Source organism: Oreochromis aureus, linkage group 18 (genome assembly GCF_013358895.1).
Source record: "Oreochromis aureus strain Israel breed Guangdong linkage group 18, ZZ_aureus, whole genome shotgun sequence".
NCBI lineage: Eukaryota > Metazoa > Chordata > Actinopteri > Cichliformes > Cichlidae > Oreochromis > Oreochromis aureus.
Genome location: NC_052959.1, coordinates 26,293,285 through 26,313,268, shown reverse-complemented (window position 1 = coordinate 26,313,268; position 19,984 = coordinate 26,293,285). Strand labels below are relative to the sequence as shown.

The window sequence follows — 19,984 nt, the reverse complement described above, 5'->3', positions numbered from 1 at the left end:
GTAAATAACAAAGTTACTTATGCTGGGGGTAAATCAAAGAAGTACAAAAAAGCTGATGGGCCGTCAAGAAGAGATTGTCTGGTTCTAACAAAAGCAGTAATCTCTGCACCCCCTCCCCTCCCATGTTGTTGTTTTTACATTTTCAAGCACAATGTCAGTGTTTTTATAAGCTGGAAATCATTTGATTGTGAATTAGGTATGTTTTAAATAACTTCTTACAACTGCAAACTGAAGTAGGAACTGTGGTATGTTTAAACCTCTAGGTCACATTTTTACAAACAGTCAATTGAGGATTAAGTTTGATTTGAATTTTATTGAATGTTACTGGTCATAAAACAGAACGGCGACCTCTGCAGGCCGTACCCCACCTCCCACCCTGTGACAGCTGGGATAAGTCTCTCGGCCCATGACCCTGAACTGGAGATGGATGCGGATAGCCTGCAGATGGATGGCTGTTACCGCTCATTACAATAAATACATTTCAGTAAACTGAAAGAAATTTAACCAGATTAGACTTGAAGGGTTTTGGAAAGTGTCAGACTACTTTATTTAAATATATGACTCATGAGAATTAAACTAACGATCTTTTGGCACCGCTTGTCTTCAGTCTCAGGGCATGGAAATCAAATTGTGGAGCCAAAGTTTTATTTATTTATTTTAGAAACAGATCTCGCTTAGGATGGTCCAGTGGTTAGCACAAATGCCTCACAGCAAGAAGGTTCCTGGGTTTGAATCTGTCTAGAGTTTCAATGTTCCCATGTTGCCCGTGTATCTTCAGGTACTCTAGCTTCCTCCTCCAATCCAGTGATGCTTGTTAGGGTTATTGGTGATTAGAAACTGATTAAAGACTGACTGGTTGACCTTTTCTGAAAGCTAAAATAGGTTCTGGAATCTGAATTGAATAAGGACAAAATGAGAAATGCAAGAAAAACTCAGGGAAACTTGTTATTCAATCAGAAAAAACAAAACATCTTAATCTATTCGACAAGGCAAGTACCACAAACATTTTACACAAATATACAAAGGTAAGACATTACTTTTTCATTATAAATATGAAATTAGATCCTTTATCCTGTAAAACTGTGATAAAAGTTGCATAGAGGAGTAGTGATAGGACAGGACTGTATATATCACTCTACATGTGCATTTTAGTTTCTATTGGAGGGATCAGACTGAGATCAGCAGAACGCAACAAAAGCCACATGAAGGAAAAAATACCGGCGCTGATGTTCAACACTATGAATCTAATCTTTATGAGCCATTTAGTTTGTACACTGAGAGCTGTTCGGATAGACATTTACAAGGATTTTAATACTCATTACACTAAAGTGGAGATAGACATGGAAAAACTAAAGATGACTGATTCAATTCAGACATTCAGTGGAGTGTAAAGTACAACAAGTCACAGGGTCTCATAGTTCATTAAACAAACCGAACCAAATGTTAGCAGCTTCAAAAAAAATCTGTACTGTACGCTGTAATTATTCAGTTTTACCAAATAACAATTGCATTTATTTGCGGCACTTCCTGTTGCCTAAATGTTTTCCCTCCACTAGAGCGGAAAAGTCACCACGAAAGACTTTGAAACTCCAGGTTGTGACGTTAAACTGGAAAACATATTTAAACCCAATCGTCAACGAGTCCTTTTAAGTGATTCCAGTATCACCAATGTTAAAACAATACCACCATGAAAAGTTTCTGACAATGCACATATCTGTAAGGACTGTTTGACAACACTGTTTGTATAACTTACAGTAATCAACCTTATCGTGGATTTAATTATGCTTCAGTAGCTTCATCCTGTAATATTTAATCAGAAGAGTAATGTGGGAAACAGGTTGTTACTTCAAACCCATCACACATTGGATGGTTCGTCTGCTAGTAGAAGCACTCAAATATTATGGACGGATTATTTAATATTATTATTTTATCTTCTTTTTTCCCTTCTTTTTTAAAAAAAACATCAGTGGTGAGACTTGGCAAACGCAGGACTGATTAATTTTTGGAGTACATACAAATTTACATGCAGGAATTTTTGGAAGGATTTATCACCACAGAGAGATGGCGAAAAACTGGAAACTTTGCATCAAAACTTTACATGATCAAAACTGGGAGACCGAGTTTGTGATATATTTTTGAGATGTATATGAAGCTAGATCCAGATATCCTTCTGAATCCAGGGATAATTCATGCATAACGTGGAAGGATTTTCAGCCTTTGTGGTGGTATGATCTCAGACATTTGGCTTTTTATTTATTGGAGGAAATTGTGCTCTTTAAAAGTTGCATCGTGTCGCTTTAAACTTGTCTTGAGTTGGAACACATCCAAGTAAATAACCTGTGTTTTGGCTTGCTTCTTTTTTGGAGGGACAAGGGACTGTTTTGAAAATCTGGCCTGACAGCAACTTTTAAGTTCAGAAATGTACAAGACATTTATTACAATAGCTATGTTTGCCAACAGAGGGTAGAAATAAAAAAATGCTTAGACTGGCTGGCTTTAGTTTGACTAGTTTATCTCTCCTCTGATCGCATCAAAAGACTACCTTGGCTTCAAGTGGCTACCAGATTTCTGTACTTTTAAGTTAGCGGGCTAAAAAATGTCAAAAGAACAAGAAATGTTCCTGAAAGATTTCAGTTGCCTGTTTTTTTTGTTTTTTTTTAATTGGGAGGAATGAGCAGTGAGGAACCACCCTTTTCCCAATTTCACAGAGAAATCAGTGACAAACCCTTAACTCTGTCAACTGTCAACATCGGTCTCATGAGTGCTTTTAGGCACGTTCTCATCTGAATATCAGCGTACGGTCTTGTCAATCTGATGTGGGGTTTTTATGATTCAGTATAAGCATTTGTATCTCAGTGAACACAACAAGTATCAAAACCTAAACAACACAATGGCTCTTCAATACCTGTCCTCATAGACAAAACACTGACTAGAGGAAAAAGAAAAAAATCTACATCTCACAAAATTAAATATAAACAACCTTTTCAGAAAAATAATCTCTATGCAGAGGGTCCGTTGCGTTGATAAAAAGCTTTTTGTGCTATTGGCGACTTTCACACCTGGGCGGAAACTTTGAAAAATAATTATTTATCCAAATCAAGTATGCTTGATTGATTCAACAGGTGATACATTCACTTGAAAGATCACAATCAAGTGATTTTTCCTTTTATCTTTTCTTCTCCAAAAACCTTTGAAATGTGTCCAGTCTACTTTTAAAAGCAGTTTTCCGCTGCCCCCGTGGAGTCAGAGCCCTCCCTGCTTTCTTTTCCACCACCTCAGTGTGTTTGCGTGTTTTGCGGGGGTGCATTACATTGGGCATGTGTTTGTCCCCCGTTCCCATTCCTGCTCCTCCTCCGGGCTGCTCGAGCAGTCCATGGCCTCTCCACTGTCTCTCTCACTGCTGGGGATCATCGGAGACCAGCTCTCCCCTAACGAGTCCTCCTTGCTTCCCTCTACCTCCCCGTCATCCTCCCCTCTCCTCTGCCTGCAGTAGGGTGGGATTTCAACCACGACGTATTTCTTCGCCCAGCCGCTCAGCGCCACCTTTTGCCGGATGTCATTTCCCATCTGGCCTGTATCAGATCGTGAGTTAGTACCTGTAAAAAAATAAATAAATAAAAAAAAAAAGCAGAAAGAGTAAGAATAAAAGGTTACAACAAAAAGACTGCCGTAAATCATCAATCAACTCTTTGTAGCTACAATTTACAGGATACAACAATAGTACTATGTGTGTGTGTGTGTGTGTGTGTCACTTCTCCTACACACAGAGCAGAGCATGTAATTTGGTCAAACAACTTCTAGTCAAAATATGGGAATCCTTCATCCAAGCAGCATCAAACTCAGCGGTGCACTTATTCTGGCTCCTGGTAATTCACCAACCAAGTCTGAAGTAGTTTGGATGCAGCGTTGTTGATAATCAGATGAACACAGATTTCTCACACTATCAGTAGGACAGACATGTTGATCTATGGCTAAACATAAACTTGTGTAAATAGGGTAAATTGGTGACACTAAGTCATAGAAAGCTACTATCAGTTACATGGTTGCTATATTTGATTGCCACCGGAATTTCCTGTCTGACATACAAAGTGCATTATTATTTTGAGATCATAAAGAACGACTTTAATAAGGTCGCACATGGCGTCTGCAGACAAATATTGCCTGTTATTCATCAACCTCAAACATGGCTTTTCATTTAAACCTGCAAGTTTCCAAACTTTAGCTTCTAATTATGTGGAACCATCGATGACCATTACCATATCGATACAGTAATGGTCCTTGTTCCAGTGTTCTCTGCACTGGAACTCAAATAATCGCATTAACATGTCAACCTACACTAAAGGAGCAAAAACTGATCAACGAGGAAATCGCCTTAATAATTACACACTGTTCTGTTCCTGCTCCTGCAGAATGAAATGGCCCACCCTGTTTTATTTATATGAAACAGACTGAATGAAACTGACTTCACAGATGATGACTCAAGACTGTTACAGTAACCTAAAAGTGAACAGGTAATGTAATAATATGACACATATGGTCATTACTGTGGTCATCACTGACAGAAGATAACGTGTTGTGCTCCTATTTAAAACCATGATCTTTTCTCCTGCTCAAAAGTAGCACTGAACATGAGTTCCTTATTTCTGGTTATTATCGCCTTATTTGCCTTATGTATGGTGCACTGTTAGCACTCTTAGCTGAAAAGAAGCATATTACGAGTTCACAATCCTCTAGCTTAGAATTTAAACTACAAAGCGAGCAAGTTACTTACACACGCAGAAATTTAAATTGTTATTTATTTACAATGCATACTGTGCATATTACATGCTAACTGCTTGGTTAATCACAAATGTCCCTGACATGTCACTTCAATAGAGACAATCAGCCAGCTTTTTAAGTCATAAAAATCTAATCTAGTTGATTATTTTCTACTTGAAGCACATCTTTTATCTTTCCACAAATATTTGCTGAGCTCACCTGGAAGAGTTGTGGACAGCTGGCTGGAGTTACAGTTAACAGAACCGTTGTTGTTGGTGCTAACAGCAGCGGCGAGGTGGAAGATCTCAGAGCGAGGAAGCTGGGGCGATACCGGTAAGGAGTGACACTGTCTTCCCGGGAGCTGCTGCCAGTAATAAGACGCCTCCTGTTGGGCTCCTCCAGGCCCGAGAGCACACGGTTGGTTACTGAACACACTTCCAGGTGGCGAGTGGAGGTCAAACACCAGGGAGAAGACGGACTTGCTGGGCACGTCGTAAAACTTAATCTTCCCACCGCACAGATCTTCTCGGGCTGTAAAAGGGTTGATCTTGCGGGCTTTGGAGGCTCTCTTGGCAGTAGGGGGGTTATAGTAAGGGTCCTGGACGTTGACTTTTCTTCCTGGCTTGCAGGAGAAGACGTCTGATTGGCTGCGGCTGAGCCAGATGTTTCGTCTGGGGCGGGGTGATTTAGGAGGGATTTTATCGTTCTGGAAACCAAGAGGATTCCCTCGCTTGAAGCCTTGAATCTTCTCACCTTAAATGAAGAGAACAAGAGCTTTCTGTGATCATCTTACATAAAATCTACAGAATGTACAGAAGTGTATTCAGGTTTTCTTCTGACACAGCCATACTGAAGGTGAAGCAGGAACATTTTAAAACCACTAGATGGCAGAATAGGCTAAAGTCAGTGTATGCAGATACTCCACAAAGCCTGTATGTTAACAGTTTCCCAAGGCGCTGCATGAGATTATTTAAACAGACGTTTTCAGTGGTGCAGTTTGGTTTAATTCTCGCAACGCTGAAATCATGGCAGGAAAAACAGGAGGATTACAGAAACAGTCTCGCCGGTGGTTGTTAAACATTGTTCAAAAACAAAGGGTTTACTTGTATAAATATTTTTTAAAGTACTGAGAAAACTGTTCCAAACAGCATAAATATATCTACACAAAAGAGCTCCTCTCAAAGCTTGTAGTGCACCCCCGGGTGTCTCTTTTATTCCAGGAAACTCCTTTTACTCATGTGGACTAAAAAAAGGCTACTTTGGAAAAATATTTAGCTTTTACGTTTTCGTTATGCAACAGAAACATTTCCTACTGTCAGGGTGATCCTGGTCTCAGGAAACATTGATATTATCAGCAGAGAGAGGGAGATCGAGGAGGAGGAGGATGGGTACACAGAGGAGAGGAGGAATGGCGAAAAGGAAGTTTATGATGTAACAACCAACAGCAGATGAGAGGTGTCACAGTCAGGCCCTGTTTTCCACACAGTAACAGCTACATGAGGGATCATCCCCATGCCAGCAGGCTAAGACTGCGTTTTATATGTTCTGTCACCTTCATCGGATAAAAAGAAAACAATAATCTTGACAGCTGTATAAATGCTTTGTGTCACAGCTGTGACATAACATGTAGTGGGGGGGGAAACAGGAGCTCTGGGGCTTGCCTAAACAAAATCATTACTGGCTCCTCATGACTCCATGATGTGTCAGACATGCAGGCGGCTCTTCGTGGGACCAAATTAGAAGTGAAACCTGGGCCTGCATGGATTAAGTGTCTCAAGCAGGAATGTTCATCTCTGACCAAATTTCCTCTTCTACCGTGGATGAAGTTTATATTTTCAGGAATCAAAGTGATTCACGGTTCGAGCTCTGGGTCAGTGATAGGGATACTCAGATAAATGTTAACATGATGTACTTTAAATAGCTCGCTTGAGTGCGATAATAGTGAATACAGACGTCAGTGAAATAAGGGCTATTACGCTGCTGAAGACCAGGCTGTTTGGAAGGAGCAAAATCTGGCCTGAGCAAGTCTGGCCGTGTGTTTAGGGTGAGGGCAGTGTAAACAGCACCTTTGTAAGTGACCGTTTGCTTTGAGATGAGAAGCGCTGTGGTGTTAGGAGGAAAAAGAAGAAAGTGCCAGGCTTGACACTCGTTGGATAAATGGTGAAATACAGACTAGTTGACAGGCTGAGAAGATAAGACAAGCAGAGTCTGTACTGTTGTAAGTGGCAAGGGTGAGGTGGGGGAAATTTCTGTTCCCTTGTTTGCTTACAGTTTCCCCTCCTTTCACCTCCCCTTACAGGAATTTACAAGCATCTTCGTGTGTAGCCTTTATGGACTGTAAAGCTGAAGTTTTATGTGAGGGTGGGAGGCGGGACTGTTACCTTTGGCTATGGTTTTCTTGTCATTGTCCCCAGTGAGCGGGACACACTCATGCTCCATATCTTCAACTTTAAGGCGTGCGAAAATCTCCTCGAGATGCCTGACGAGGTCTGAGAAGGACGGACGGAGTTTAGGATCCATCTAAAGGAGAAAAAAAAAGGAGATATGAAGACAGTGACAGTAATAAACATTATCAAAGGTTGCACTTTGTAAATTATTTTCTAGGTAAAGGGAAACACACATACATAGAATTGCATTTATCTTAATATGAAAACTGCGTTGATTATGTAACAATGTCATAGTTCACATTACATTACTCGATGACACCAAAACCCTTAAACTGTAGTTTACAGGTTGGTGCTTTAGTGGCATAAAGAAAGGACTGTTTTATAATTTTATTGGCACTCTAGTTGGGAAATGTTCAGTTGCTCAGCAGACTGTGGTATAATACTAAGACGAGTAGTAAAATGAACATCTGAGGTCACTACGATTTTCAACTGACCTCAGCGATAAAATCTGGTAATAAAATGTTTCTTTTATGGCTAAGAATTCGATTTACCTTTGGGTGGTGCCAGCACATACAAGTACAATCATATCCTTACATTAAAGGCAATGAGTCACCCTATGTGACAGAAATGTAAACTCAAACGTGTTTAATATTTTACAGCAGTTGATTAACATTTGGCTCTAGCTAAAAATCCCTATAAGAAAATTACAAAACTTCCCCTATGCAGGAAAGCCCCTCCTTTCCAAGAACAGTGACTGACTGAATTTATTGAGGATAGAAATTTATGAAATTAAAATGAAAAAGATAAAGCTGAGAGGCAAAATAAAAGCAAGAGAAATAAGGGGAGGCAGATGGAAGAAGAAGAAATTGTGGCAGTAGACAGCTGGGAGGAAATACAAAGTGTGAAAAAGAATGAAAGTGTTGCTAAAAAATGATATTCAACTGGCAAAGAAGTGGAAAAGAAGTAACAAGGAAATGCCAGAAAGAGACAGACTTGGAAACAGACTTGAATAAGGATAAGGATGATAAAAGCAAGACAAGAGATAAGGATGAGAAGGGATAGAAGAGGCCTATCTAGTCTTAATCAGCAGGGTGCTGTAAGATCTTTAATGCTCTCATCATCTGTGGTTGTAATTAACTTTAGTGAAAATGAACTCGTGTTTTCAGTTCAGTGATCATGTGAGTAAAACAAAGCAGCAAAATCTCATTTAAAGTCTATAAGCAAATATATTTTATTTTATGGTTTCATTTACTTGCTGCTTATTCTAGATACTTTTACAACAAACCAGTATATGACTTAAGAAAAGCAGAACGTGCCAAGTGAGTGGGTCCGCTTTCAGAGAACAGAACCCCTTCTAGAGAGGAAGCTAAATCCGATTATTCACATAATCAGATTGCTCCTTTATTTCTGAAAAAGGGAATGAACGTTACTTAACTAATTAGAAATAAAACAGTAGAAACTCCAGGACAAAGCCAATTGGGAAATGTTGTCTCAACATAGCAGAGTTTGTGGTAAACACATTATAAAAACAGACTGAAGCCTCAACTTTATGAGCTACTTTAAAGCTACTGCTGCCTGCAAGCTGTTTTCTCACAAGCAGACAGTGGGTGTTTATTATCAGTGAACTTGTGCTAACAAGCACATTCATTTTTTTCTATTGAATTTTAAATATTTAACAGTTATGTTTTGTTTACTTCCTGTAAATGCTGGTCAGAGATAAGCAGCCCTAAATGCTTGTTGCACAAGATGGAAAGCAGAGGATTGGAAATTGATAAGCAATGACCACGTACATCTCCCAGTAAACAACATGTTTTTATGCTTAAAATAAACCTAAGCTGCTTATTGGGCTTTAAAAGAGCCACTTTAAATGAATCACAGTTCAAAACAGTCATTTATCTCATGGGTTTTGATGAAGCCGCTCATTTCACTTGGTCTGAAATAAGCTATGTTAGCTTCTCTACCCTATCAAGCCAACTTTATTCCGATTGGCTGCCGGTTGCAAACGCAAGGACTGAAGAGCAGGTGGGTGGGCCTAAATGGCCATATGACAGATATCTGCTCTTTTTTGACATCATACTGATTTAAATAGTAGGAAAAATTTTTTAGAAACAGAGCAATCAGAGCAGCCTGAAGCCTCACAGACACTACTAGGATTATTTGAATCCTGAACTTTTAATATTTCTGAAATTACAAAGAATGAGGTTGTATAACGGACTCACATTGCAGCAGTTAAAGGCCAGCTGGAGGAAGTCAGGCGGACAGTCTCCAACCATGTGCTGGAACGTGTGATAGTCCAGGCCGAAGTTCTGGTCAGGAGGGCGAAGCGAGAGGGACAAAGTGGTTTGAGATACATAAAGGACAAAACAGGAAATTCATATTCTAACAGTGGGATAAAGACGGAGACTGACAGCGCTTCAGCAGATGTTTGACATACTGTAACTCAGCTGCCAAAGCCAGCTTCATGTCAAACTAATCCCTCTGACATGATACTGCTGGCTGCCAAGTTTTCTTTTGCTTTAGACCATCAAGGACTAGTAATCAGCCACTTTATTATTAACTTGGATTCACTTCTAAGCCCGGCTTAAGGGCACAATTCACACTGGAATGCAAAGGATTACCCTTTTGACCAGTTATCATTCTTAATGAATTCATGCCAACTTGCATACAGCAGATGCTTGGTAAGGGATTTTGATGTTAAACGGTGTGCAAAACAAATGTACAGGTGATTAAAGTTTCTGTATTTTATTAACATGCATTTCATAATTTTAATGCCAGTGTACGATGCTATTGCAGCTATAAACTCAAACTGAAAAGGGTGGTTTTAACTAATTTGAAGAGCTATATTCTGAGCCTTCATAAACGGTAAACATCAGCCTTGTGCAAAGACAGCCTGGACATAAGCACAATGAGAAAGTTTAGTAGATGAATAAATAGTAAATATTTGAAGTTCACTTATCTTTTTCTAAAACGGGTGGGAAAATGGTTGACACTCTTTTTGTTCAGTGAAAAACTATTTTACCGTATACACATGGTGAGAGGCACGGTATAGCAACAGGATTAGTCTGTGTACAGTGCAAACATGTAGACTTAGTATTACAAGGTCATGTGATTGGAAAAGAGATGCGAGGCAGATGAGCAGTCACCTCTGTGCGGGGAAGGAAGTCGGGGTCGGCCTGAATCCTTGCGATGATTTCACACAGGATTATTCCATAGGAGAACACGTCGGCCTGAAAACAGATCGACGTTAATATTTACACACATACCCACAAGAGCAAAGAAAGACTCCTTATAAAAATAGAACATTCCCCCTTCTCACAATTCAGATCAGAGAAACTGCGAATCATCTGCTATTATTAACAGTTCAGAAGATTCGGTTTCCATCGGGGTTTGTTTAGGTTTAATCAAAACTATTCTAACAATGTCTAATCAAAGTTTCTGTTCAATCCAGTCTGAGGCCATAGCAACGCTGGCTGTAAAGATAAACATCTACCTTCTCATTGTAGGGTTCATCTCTCAGCACCTCCGGAGCCATCCAGAAAGGAGACCCAACCACTGAAAGCTTCTCTCCTTCAGCGCTAAACACACCGTCACAGAAACAGAATGATGTATTATATGCAGCATGCCATAGTAGTAAAAAAGCCAGAAAATGTAAGAAACTTTGCAGCTTTAAGATGAATCTAGAACTCTGTTTTCCTGCTTCACTGATGTAAAATGTTTTTACTCAGAGTTGTTTTTAACTTGAGGAAGACAAGAGAGAGTGTAGAACAAGGAAGAGACCTGACCCTGTTCACAAAGTGGGTAAAGGAAGGATGTTTAATACAACATGAGGCTTTATATTACCTGTGTACTAAAAAGTAAAAGCCTGTTTGAGTGCATTAGTGGAGTAAATAGATATAGAACATCAGTGAAAACATGCAAACTCTAACCTCACCATTAATGCTGAAAGGTACATGCAGGTTTTAGAGCAACATATGCTCCTATCCAGACAGCTTCTTTTTCAGAGATTGCATATTTCAGCAAGACAATGCTAAAACACATACTGCATCCATTACTGCAGCATGGCTTCGTCATAGAAGAGTCTGAACTGCAGGCAGGTCAATTTTTACCAATTGCAAACATTTGGTACATCATGGAATGAAAAATACAAAACAAGAACACCCAGGACTTTTGAGCAGCAAGAATCGCATATCGGACAAGAATGAGGAAATATTTCTCTCCCAAAGGTCTAGCAACAGGTCTCCTAAGTTCTCAGACACTTTACAAATTGTTATTAAAAGAAGTCTATGAGGTCTATAAGATTTACAAATAACCACATTCTATTTTCATTTGCAACCAATGGTTTTGGTATTGACTCTAACAGGCAGACCTTTTAATCACCTTTTATGACATTTAAAATGATACAGTATCATTTCTCTTAACTCCCTAATTCTTCCACTTAAATGACCTTTGCTCCATATATTTTTAAACTGGATCAAGCAAGCCAAGATTCATCATTTCCTGACAAACTGCACTCTCCCACTTAATAATAAATAATAACGGGAGTGGCTACTTTCAGCACAGTAACACCCATACATGTTTACATATGCACATGCATAAAGCATTACATAAGTTATTATTTGGTCTCTCTGCAGCGCTCCTGAATATAGTTTAGAAAAGACAAAACAGAGACCCTCCTTCTTTACTCTGCTGCAGGATTAAAAAAGTAAAACCCGGCACTGATACTATCCTACTGTTATCAAAACACTAAAGAAGAGAATGTGAACTGTAGAGGCGGCTGTTAATGTTAGTGCCTGACCTATGTGTCAATAAATAACCCTGTGAGTGGTATGAGGAGGAGGAGGAAGAAGAGGAGGAAGACTCTTAAGTGAGTTAGCTGTAACAGCAACAACAGAAAGGTACAAAAAGAATCATGTGGAGAGCAGTAATGAACAAAAAACAGGCTGGAATATTAATCTTATGACCTGTAATATTCTCTGCCACTCATTACAATGAGCAGCATTTGAATGGAGTAACAATATGATCATTTATTCCTGACACAAATGGATGTGTGGTGCAGATAAATGAAAACAAATCAAGACAAAGTTAAAAAGGCTACCCCGCAAATACATCATCCCAGTCAATTACATTACATAAACCAAACTATGTGGCACACCTAGAGGTGTTAGTAGCCACTACAAGCAAGCACTTTACTGCAAAAAACTGGTCCAATACAGCTTTGAAGTTTTATAAACTTTTTTTAACCAGATAAAACAAGTGAGCGGATATATCTGTTTGGTTAAATACTAACAGACATCAGCCTTGTTAACCTTCAGTTTTGAGTCATCCGTCTTAAAATCAATCTAATTTTAGTTCTGGGTTTTTGAAAAGAAAAAAGGGCCTGTGGTTTCACCTACTTAATGTGCTTCTGTTCATCAGCATTTCCCTTACTCGATCAGTACGTGGGGTACGTGTGGTTTTTGACAGGTGTAAATTACTGAGTCTAGTACAAGGTGGATGAGAGCAGCAGTGACGCAAACATGCTAAATGTAAAAACTAAAAACAGTGAGTAAATGAGAGGGTACGAGGAGAGATCAAGCTAACACTGGGTGATAATTATCAATGACTTCACTGTTACAGCCTGCCCCTTTCACAACGCAATTTAGATTCAGTGTTAATATGAGTAAGCGCAACTGTAACTCTGGTAGAAAAATGGAAGCACAGCCTCCAAATGCTTCTCTGTCAGTGAAGTTACTGTTTATTATTTTTAAAACTAGTAATGATCCAGGTAAATATGTGCTGAGATCACCGAGTCCTCCTTACAGATTGGTAGGGATCTTTTCTGCCAGGCCAAAGTCTCCCACCACTGCTGTGTACATGCCGTCATCACTCTTGATCAGGCAGTTCTGTGAATGCAGAAAGACACGTTAGCTTGAGGAAGTTGCAAAAAAAAAAAAAAAAAAAAAACCTTTTGTGAGCTAGTAATACCAGTCCAAACCTCTACTTCCTATTGAACTTGCATTCACCATTACTCTACATGGTGTTGCAACTTTCCTGTTGAACATTCCTCTTCAGATTGAGTTAACAGGCTGTAAATATGCTGTTTATTGAAATTTCTAATGCACATGCACTTCTGACTTCATCTGCACACCCCTGTGTAACTTAACTGTGACATTTAGTAGTCACAGCTACTCAGACTGGCATATAAATAAACTGTGAGTGCGTAGAACATTAACATTCAGCTCAACTGACTGGAGTAACGTACGACACAGTGAGTGCACAACTAGATGTCTATCCTGCCTTTATAGGTGGTACACAAACATGTTGCTCTGTAAACTACAAAATAATTTCTACAATAAAGGAGGAAAGTACAATAAGTCTTTAGAACAGTGCATAGCTTTAAATAAATACAAAGCAGACAATGTTGCTTTGTTCATTTACTTCCCCGACCGGTATGAGTCCAAGTAAATAGACTCTCTACTAATTTGAGGAAGTATAATATGCAAGGCTATGAATACACATATGACCACAAAAGGCTTCTCTTGCGTGTTGCGTTTTAATCTAGTCCAGCGGAAAATTTCACACACTTTATTTTTTTTGCAGGAACTTGTTTATTCTTTAAACAGGTGACGAGCTATAAGCAGAGAGAGGAAATAAATATGATTTTACAGCAGAGTGCATACTGCTCATGTTCCCTCGCTGTGCCAACATGGCTCTGGATCAAGTTGGAAAACTAGAAGCTGCTTGGTACAAAATATCACATCTGACAGTGATAGTGGTCTTTAGGTTCCACTTATTCCTAAACCTGCTGACCTCTTTGTAAACTGTGTTACAAGGACACACCTGAACATATTTTAATGTTTCTAAATAACACTAAGAAAGGCTTATGAATATTATGCTGGGACGAGAAAATGGAAAAACAATCATCTGTTTAGTCCAACTAGTATTTTATTATATACTAGCCACAGAAAACTCGTAAAGAAGCCGAAGTCAAACATTTTATATTGTTCTCCCCACAAAAACACTTGCAAGAAATACACCACAGGGGTTCTAATCTGAAGATGTCCAAGTGTTCATTTTTTGGAGGCTGTAAGCAGACCATTTTTAGCTCCTGTTTCACCTCTTAATGACACATTCACCCATTTAGCTAACCTTGGAGGTGAGGTCCCGGTGGAATATGCCTTTAGAGTGCAAGTAGGCCAGACCGCTGGCTATATCACAGGCTAATTTCACCCTGGTTGGCCAGCTCAGGTGTTTGTTGCTGTCCAGAAGCTGCTCCAGGTTCCCACCATTGATGTACTACAGGAAGACAAAGACAGATTTATAAATTAACTGGCAAATATCCAATTATTTTTAAACAAGATTTACATTCAGCCCTAAAATAACCCTGAATAGATGAAAGCGGAACACAGAAAACTGTTTTTAAAATACTGAAGGTCGAGAACAGACATCATGCAATATGGTTTGAAAATGTGCAGAAGAACAAATGATTTCATATTATTGGTATTACTGAACCAGGAACTGCTTTACTATGCTTGAAAAAACAAAACATTTCCTTCCTACACAGGTCATTATAACAGTGAGCTGGGGAGATATCAAATTGCTTTCAGTGGAATTAGATACTGAGTTAGTGTGAATACTCCAGTCATGGCAAGATAACACTCCCTGTTGCCAGCGACAGAACAGAACGACTTGCTGGCTTTACAATTCATAATTCATTAGTCACAGTGGTGCAATCACACTCATCATCATTAAAATACAGAGGTAAATTCAAGCTGCACAGAGGTTCTGACTAATCATGTTACTCAAACTAGCTGCTCATTTGACAGCTCAGAGTAGAGGACTGATCAGTTGGATTCAGTGACTACTAACAGCCTGCTTGGTGGGTTAGGTGATGTATCGACCAACTGCCTGAACAAAATCTGGCCTGCAGCCTGTTCAACTGGCAGGCAGAATGGCTGGTTTCCTTACATGAATGGGAACCATCTGCCCACCATGTAGGCTGAAGAGCGTGCAGGCGAATTAGTAAACCTGCTCCATGGGTTTAAGCTATGCTGGGACCTTCAGTTTGTCCGTCAGCTTTGGTCCAGAAGAACGTGGCTGACCTCGGGTCTTGCATGCAAGGACCTTCTAATCCTGTCACATATCAAAAACAACTGTAGTTGAAACTGTGAGAGATGAGATAAGGAGATGCTCGGGTTTAACTGTGGTTACTGTATGACTGACAGGTGTTGAATTAGAGCAATGAGGGCTGATGCTGTCCTCTACTTCTTCATGCAATAAATAAACTGGGCTTCTAGTCAGATTAATACCAATCAAGCTGAATCTTTTTTTAAACAACTGAACATTAGTCAGATCATTTCAGAGTTAAGTGTCATAAAGGTTTAGATTCCAAAGCCCAACATAAATTAGATATGCCAACAAACAAATCCACATAACTTAAAACTAAAAGAAAATAAGGAAAGAATGCAAATTATTTTGCAAAAATAAGTAAAAACTGTGCCCCGTCATCAGTGACTACCAACAATATTCTTCACATAAGTTTGTCGAAATGTTTGTCTTAATCTCCACAGATGATAATTACATGTACTGGACTACGGTCTTTCTCAATTTCTACAGAAGATCAGCAGAGGTGCTTTTTGTGGCTTTGAATGTTTGTGGATTTCAATCAACTGGACGATTGGACCCAAAATATTGAGCTGCCTGCAGTCTTTTACCCTCAGATATGCCGTGACACACATGCACACACTGCTTCAAGATGTCAGAGGATTACAGTATTTGTCCAGTAAATTCCTCAGTAGCCACAGAGTTCAACATCTGTTGTCTACGCCTGATTGGAGTTTCCAAACAGAGAAACACAACAGGAGAAATCCCAAGTGCAGTCAATTAAAATAAAATAAAAAATTCTGACTAATCCAACTTCCCTGCTTCGTGCAGTTTATAAGCACACCAACAGAATACGCACAAAGTATGCCTAGTCAGAAAAGCAAATCACACGATTTTACAGAAGAGTGCACCTGTTGTGTAAACTAAAAGCAGCAAAGTGGAAGTAAAGTTATATTTTAAAAAGCCTCTCACTCATGCATTGTATATTTCCCGGAATTTACCTCATCCTGTTTATGGAGGTACTGATGTACTAAACTGATCATTAAACATAGCACGTTTGGGCCATGCAAGTACCATGTCTGACCATTTAAGATGCAGTGAGCTGAGGAAATAAGAAACATATGGTTGGTCACAATTGTTCTGGAGGACTGTCTGTGTTTCAGGTTAAAAAACCTGGAAAGACTCAAACAAAGAGTTCTTGTTTGCTGCTGGGAGCAGCTTCAAACAGCAGTATAATCCTGCCATGGGTCATGACTTACCATTAGCCCAGATTACGATTGCAGAAGCAGTTCATATAACATGCATTAAGATGAAGCTGAGCAGAAGCAGAACAAGTCTTTGAGGCCTAGATCACTGTACATTGTGCTAAGTCTTCAAAGGATAATTTGCATGTGAAAGGGTAATCCAGTCCAGATGCCGGATACCCACATCTTGCAACGATTCTTTTTTTTATTATATCCTATATTTATCCTATATTATACCCTATATATATATATATATATATATATATATATATATATATATATATTATATATATATATATATATATATATATATATATATATATATATACAATATCCAAATATATATTTATATATATATAAATATATATAAGGTTAATATATATATATTTCAGTGCAAAGATCTGAGAGAAACTTTGTTAACCAAGAGGGCAGCATTTTCACAATATCCAAAACATACTTTAAAAATATCCAGGTTATAACCAGTTCTGAGCAAATCAGGAGAAACTTCTTAACCAAGAGTAGCATTTTCATGATCCTTTAAAATTGACAGACAAATTATAAAAGTTCTGAGTTTGATTCATGTCTATACACTTCCAGGAAAAACAGACAAATTTAAAAGTTTCTGTCTGATTCATGTCTTACTCTGTGGAGAAACATTTATCAAATATATAAAAGCAAAAGCCTTCCTGATACACGTGTATGCGCAGATGTAAGAAGGAAGCAGGAGGGGAGACTTCGATATAAAAAGAATCTAACAGGAAAGTTTGAAGACAAACAGCAATGATGTGTGTACAATTTACATAGCTAATAACAAAACATAAAGCATAATTATGTACAGGTATACCTTATCTAGTTACTATCAGGCACATTTATAAAGAGCAGATCACCATAATCCAATAAAGGTTAAAAAACAGCTGCAGATATCAAGGATTTCCTTACCTAAATGGTGAAACAGGTTTTAATTCTATCATATGCTATAGACCATTCAAAGCCAATCTTTGAAACAAGAAGGAAAAAAAATGCAAAAACTATCATTTTAAGTTTTAGAATTAATACAAGGGAGGTATGCAGGTTGTACTCTTCAGTTTTTCAGTGTTCTCCTGTATTATTCTTATTTAGACGAGTTAAGAAGGACTTTATTTAATGAAACGTCTGTTAAAAATCCAGACATGTTTTTGTGCACTGACAGAATGAAATGGTTGTTTATTAACTGGATGCCTTTATATCTAAACCCTGGAGAAGACGTCAGACTGGATTATTTATTTAGCAGTTGTGAGTTATGGTGCTTTTCCAACACTATTTAATTTTCTTCTTTTTCTTTTCTTCTTTCTTTTGCTATTCGTGTCTTATAAGCTCCTTCACACTGGGCTTATTTTCTGTGCATGAAACTATAATAAAATCAAATCTATCATTTTCAACTTTTGCTCTCTTTAATGCTAACAGCACTTCAGTGGGACATAGGATGTGCTTGTGTCTGCGTGTCAGTCAGTGTTACTGAAGCAGCTTGAGGCCATGCAGTAACTTCATTCTCCTCTTCCTCTGAGCACAGCCACATAGTGGGGGTCAGGTAACAAACGCCATGAGTCTGCTACCAGAGTCAGACCATACAGCTTGGCCCTGACACGACACAACAGGATCTGTTTACGCTGAAGGAAGGAATACAAGACCTACCACAGTGCGTATGCATAGTACAATATGCAGTACTTCCCTTTTCAACTATGATCAATGATCAAGCATGTGTGCAAATTCAGCAACTCAAGATGTGATCTATTATAAAACTGGTGTCAGTCTCTATTTGTCAAGGCTACAATAAGCACATTCACTGTGCAGCACAGCAGTGTAATTTAGAACATATGTGTGAGTCTGGGAGCATCTCTAACAGTGTATGCTTTCTTCAGATAGTCCATGACTATCACCCTACATTTACATGTAACTGACCACATCATGCAAATTCAAATATAATCATTTGCAGAGATGAATTGGCTCATCAGTGGCTGAAGTGTTGATGTATATCTGAATAAATGAAAGTTCATGTAGATTGAGATTAGCACATCTGTCATAAAATGAGTGTTCAGGCAGTTTACGTGTGTATAAAATGTTAAAACCTATCAAACAGAAAAGTCAGTCTGTGATATGACTAAATTTACACTGCATTAAGCAGCAGACGGCAAATTTTATTGCAACATGTGAAACACGTGTTGCAAGAAAACAGGAGTTGTAGTTTGCATAACATTACCATTTGTAAATTAATTAATTAATCATTTAGTAATCTCCATGTTAGGGGTTAGAACAAGGCTAATAAACTCCTGTTAAAACCTTTTGTTGCAGAAATACAGACAAAAAGAAATCCATGTCTGAATGCCTCGAGCCCTGAGACAGACAGAAGCAAAGAGCTTTTGCTGTTGCCTTACAGAAGAAAAATCATAGAGAAATAACAGAAAACATGATTCACAACTTTAAAAATCCAATCAAAAAAACGTAGACAAATTTATTTTATAGTAAACGGACTGGTTCTTGTGTAGCACTTTTCAATTGCTTTATACAACATGTCTTTTTCACTCACATGTATAGAAGCACTTTTTTCTACGCCTGTTTTCTATCTAGCATTCACACCCCGGTGAACACATCGGAGAGCAACTTGGGGTTCAGTAGTTGCCCGAAGAGACTTTGAAGCAGTCAGGGATCGAACCACCAACTTTCAAATTAGTTGATGACCTGTTCTACCTCCCGAGCTACAGCTACCCCATTGCATTTATTAGTTAAATTACACCCCCCCCAAAAAAAAAAACCACACATGCGAAGCAAAAAGCAACTTGCAGTGTTGGAGAATACTGCTCAGTATTCACAATGACTTAAGAAAAATCAAAGCTACTTGGTAATGATGGGCCCTTTACTATAACATAAACGCCACAAGGGTTCTGTTTCAGGCTCAGTTTATTCTTCTGTAATTTGGAGGATAAGACCTGATGTTCTGTACAACTCATTCTTTCATTCAGACTCAGATATGTCGCCTGCCTATCAGACATTTTCTGTGACTAATTTTGTCTATCACAACCAAAATGTTACATTTCTATAATGGGTCTATGTGAATTTAAATAACATTAATCACAATAATATCCAAACTTTACCGTCCCTGGAAAGCTAGATTAGAATTCTCCCTCCCTCTTACTCACACAGAGGCCAAGGGTTACACATAACTAAGGACATTCAGTTCTCTTGGTTTTCCACAATTACAGGTTTGTGCACTTCTGTGTTGTGCTCATGGATTACGTGATGTTCACTTGAAAATAACAGGAACACACACAAGCCACACTAACACAAAAAGAATTATAGCAAAGGTGCCCCAGTGTTCGACCTTTCATTAGCAGCCACGCTTTGATCTCACATAGTAGTGTGCACAGAAGCTTCAGTGTGAAATTGTGTGTTTGTGCATATGTTCTCCTACCTCTGTGAGAGCATGAAGCTGGCCCTCATGGACACAAACTCCTTTAAACCTAGAAGACAGATGCAATG

General features: G+C 38.7%; 1 protein-coding gene across 2 annotated transcripts in view; it reads right to left on the bottom strand.

Annotated features, from left to right (window-relative positions):
- Window positions 1-929: 929 nt before the first annotated feature.
- tesk2 (testis associated actin remodelling kinase 2) overlaps window positions 930-19,984 on the bottom strand; it is a 32,440-nt gene continuing 13,385 nt past the window's right edge. For both annotated transcript variants that reach the window (XM_039601987.1, XM_031748184.2), the window contains exons 6-14: window positions 19,917-19,965; window positions 14,274-14,420; window positions 12,945-13,027; window positions 10,636-10,720; window positions 10,289-10,372; window positions 9,365-9,451; window positions 7,140-7,278; window positions 4,978-5,511; window positions 930-3,596 (exon numbers count right to left, since the gene is read on the bottom strand). In XM_039601987.1, the coding sequence (XP_039457921.1) occupies window positions 3,307-3,596; window positions 4,978-5,511; window positions 7,140-7,278; window positions 9,365-9,451; window positions 10,289-10,372; window positions 10,636-10,720; window positions 12,945-13,027; window positions 14,274-14,420; window positions 19,917-19,965 (1,498 nt within the window). In that variant the 3' untranslated portion in view covers window positions 930-3,306. The remainder of the gene's footprint in view (window positions 3,597-4,977; window positions 5,512-7,139; window positions 7,279-9,364; window positions 9,452-10,288; window positions 10,373-10,635; window positions 10,721-12,944; window positions 13,028-14,273; window positions 14,421-19,916; window positions 19,966-19,984) is intronic.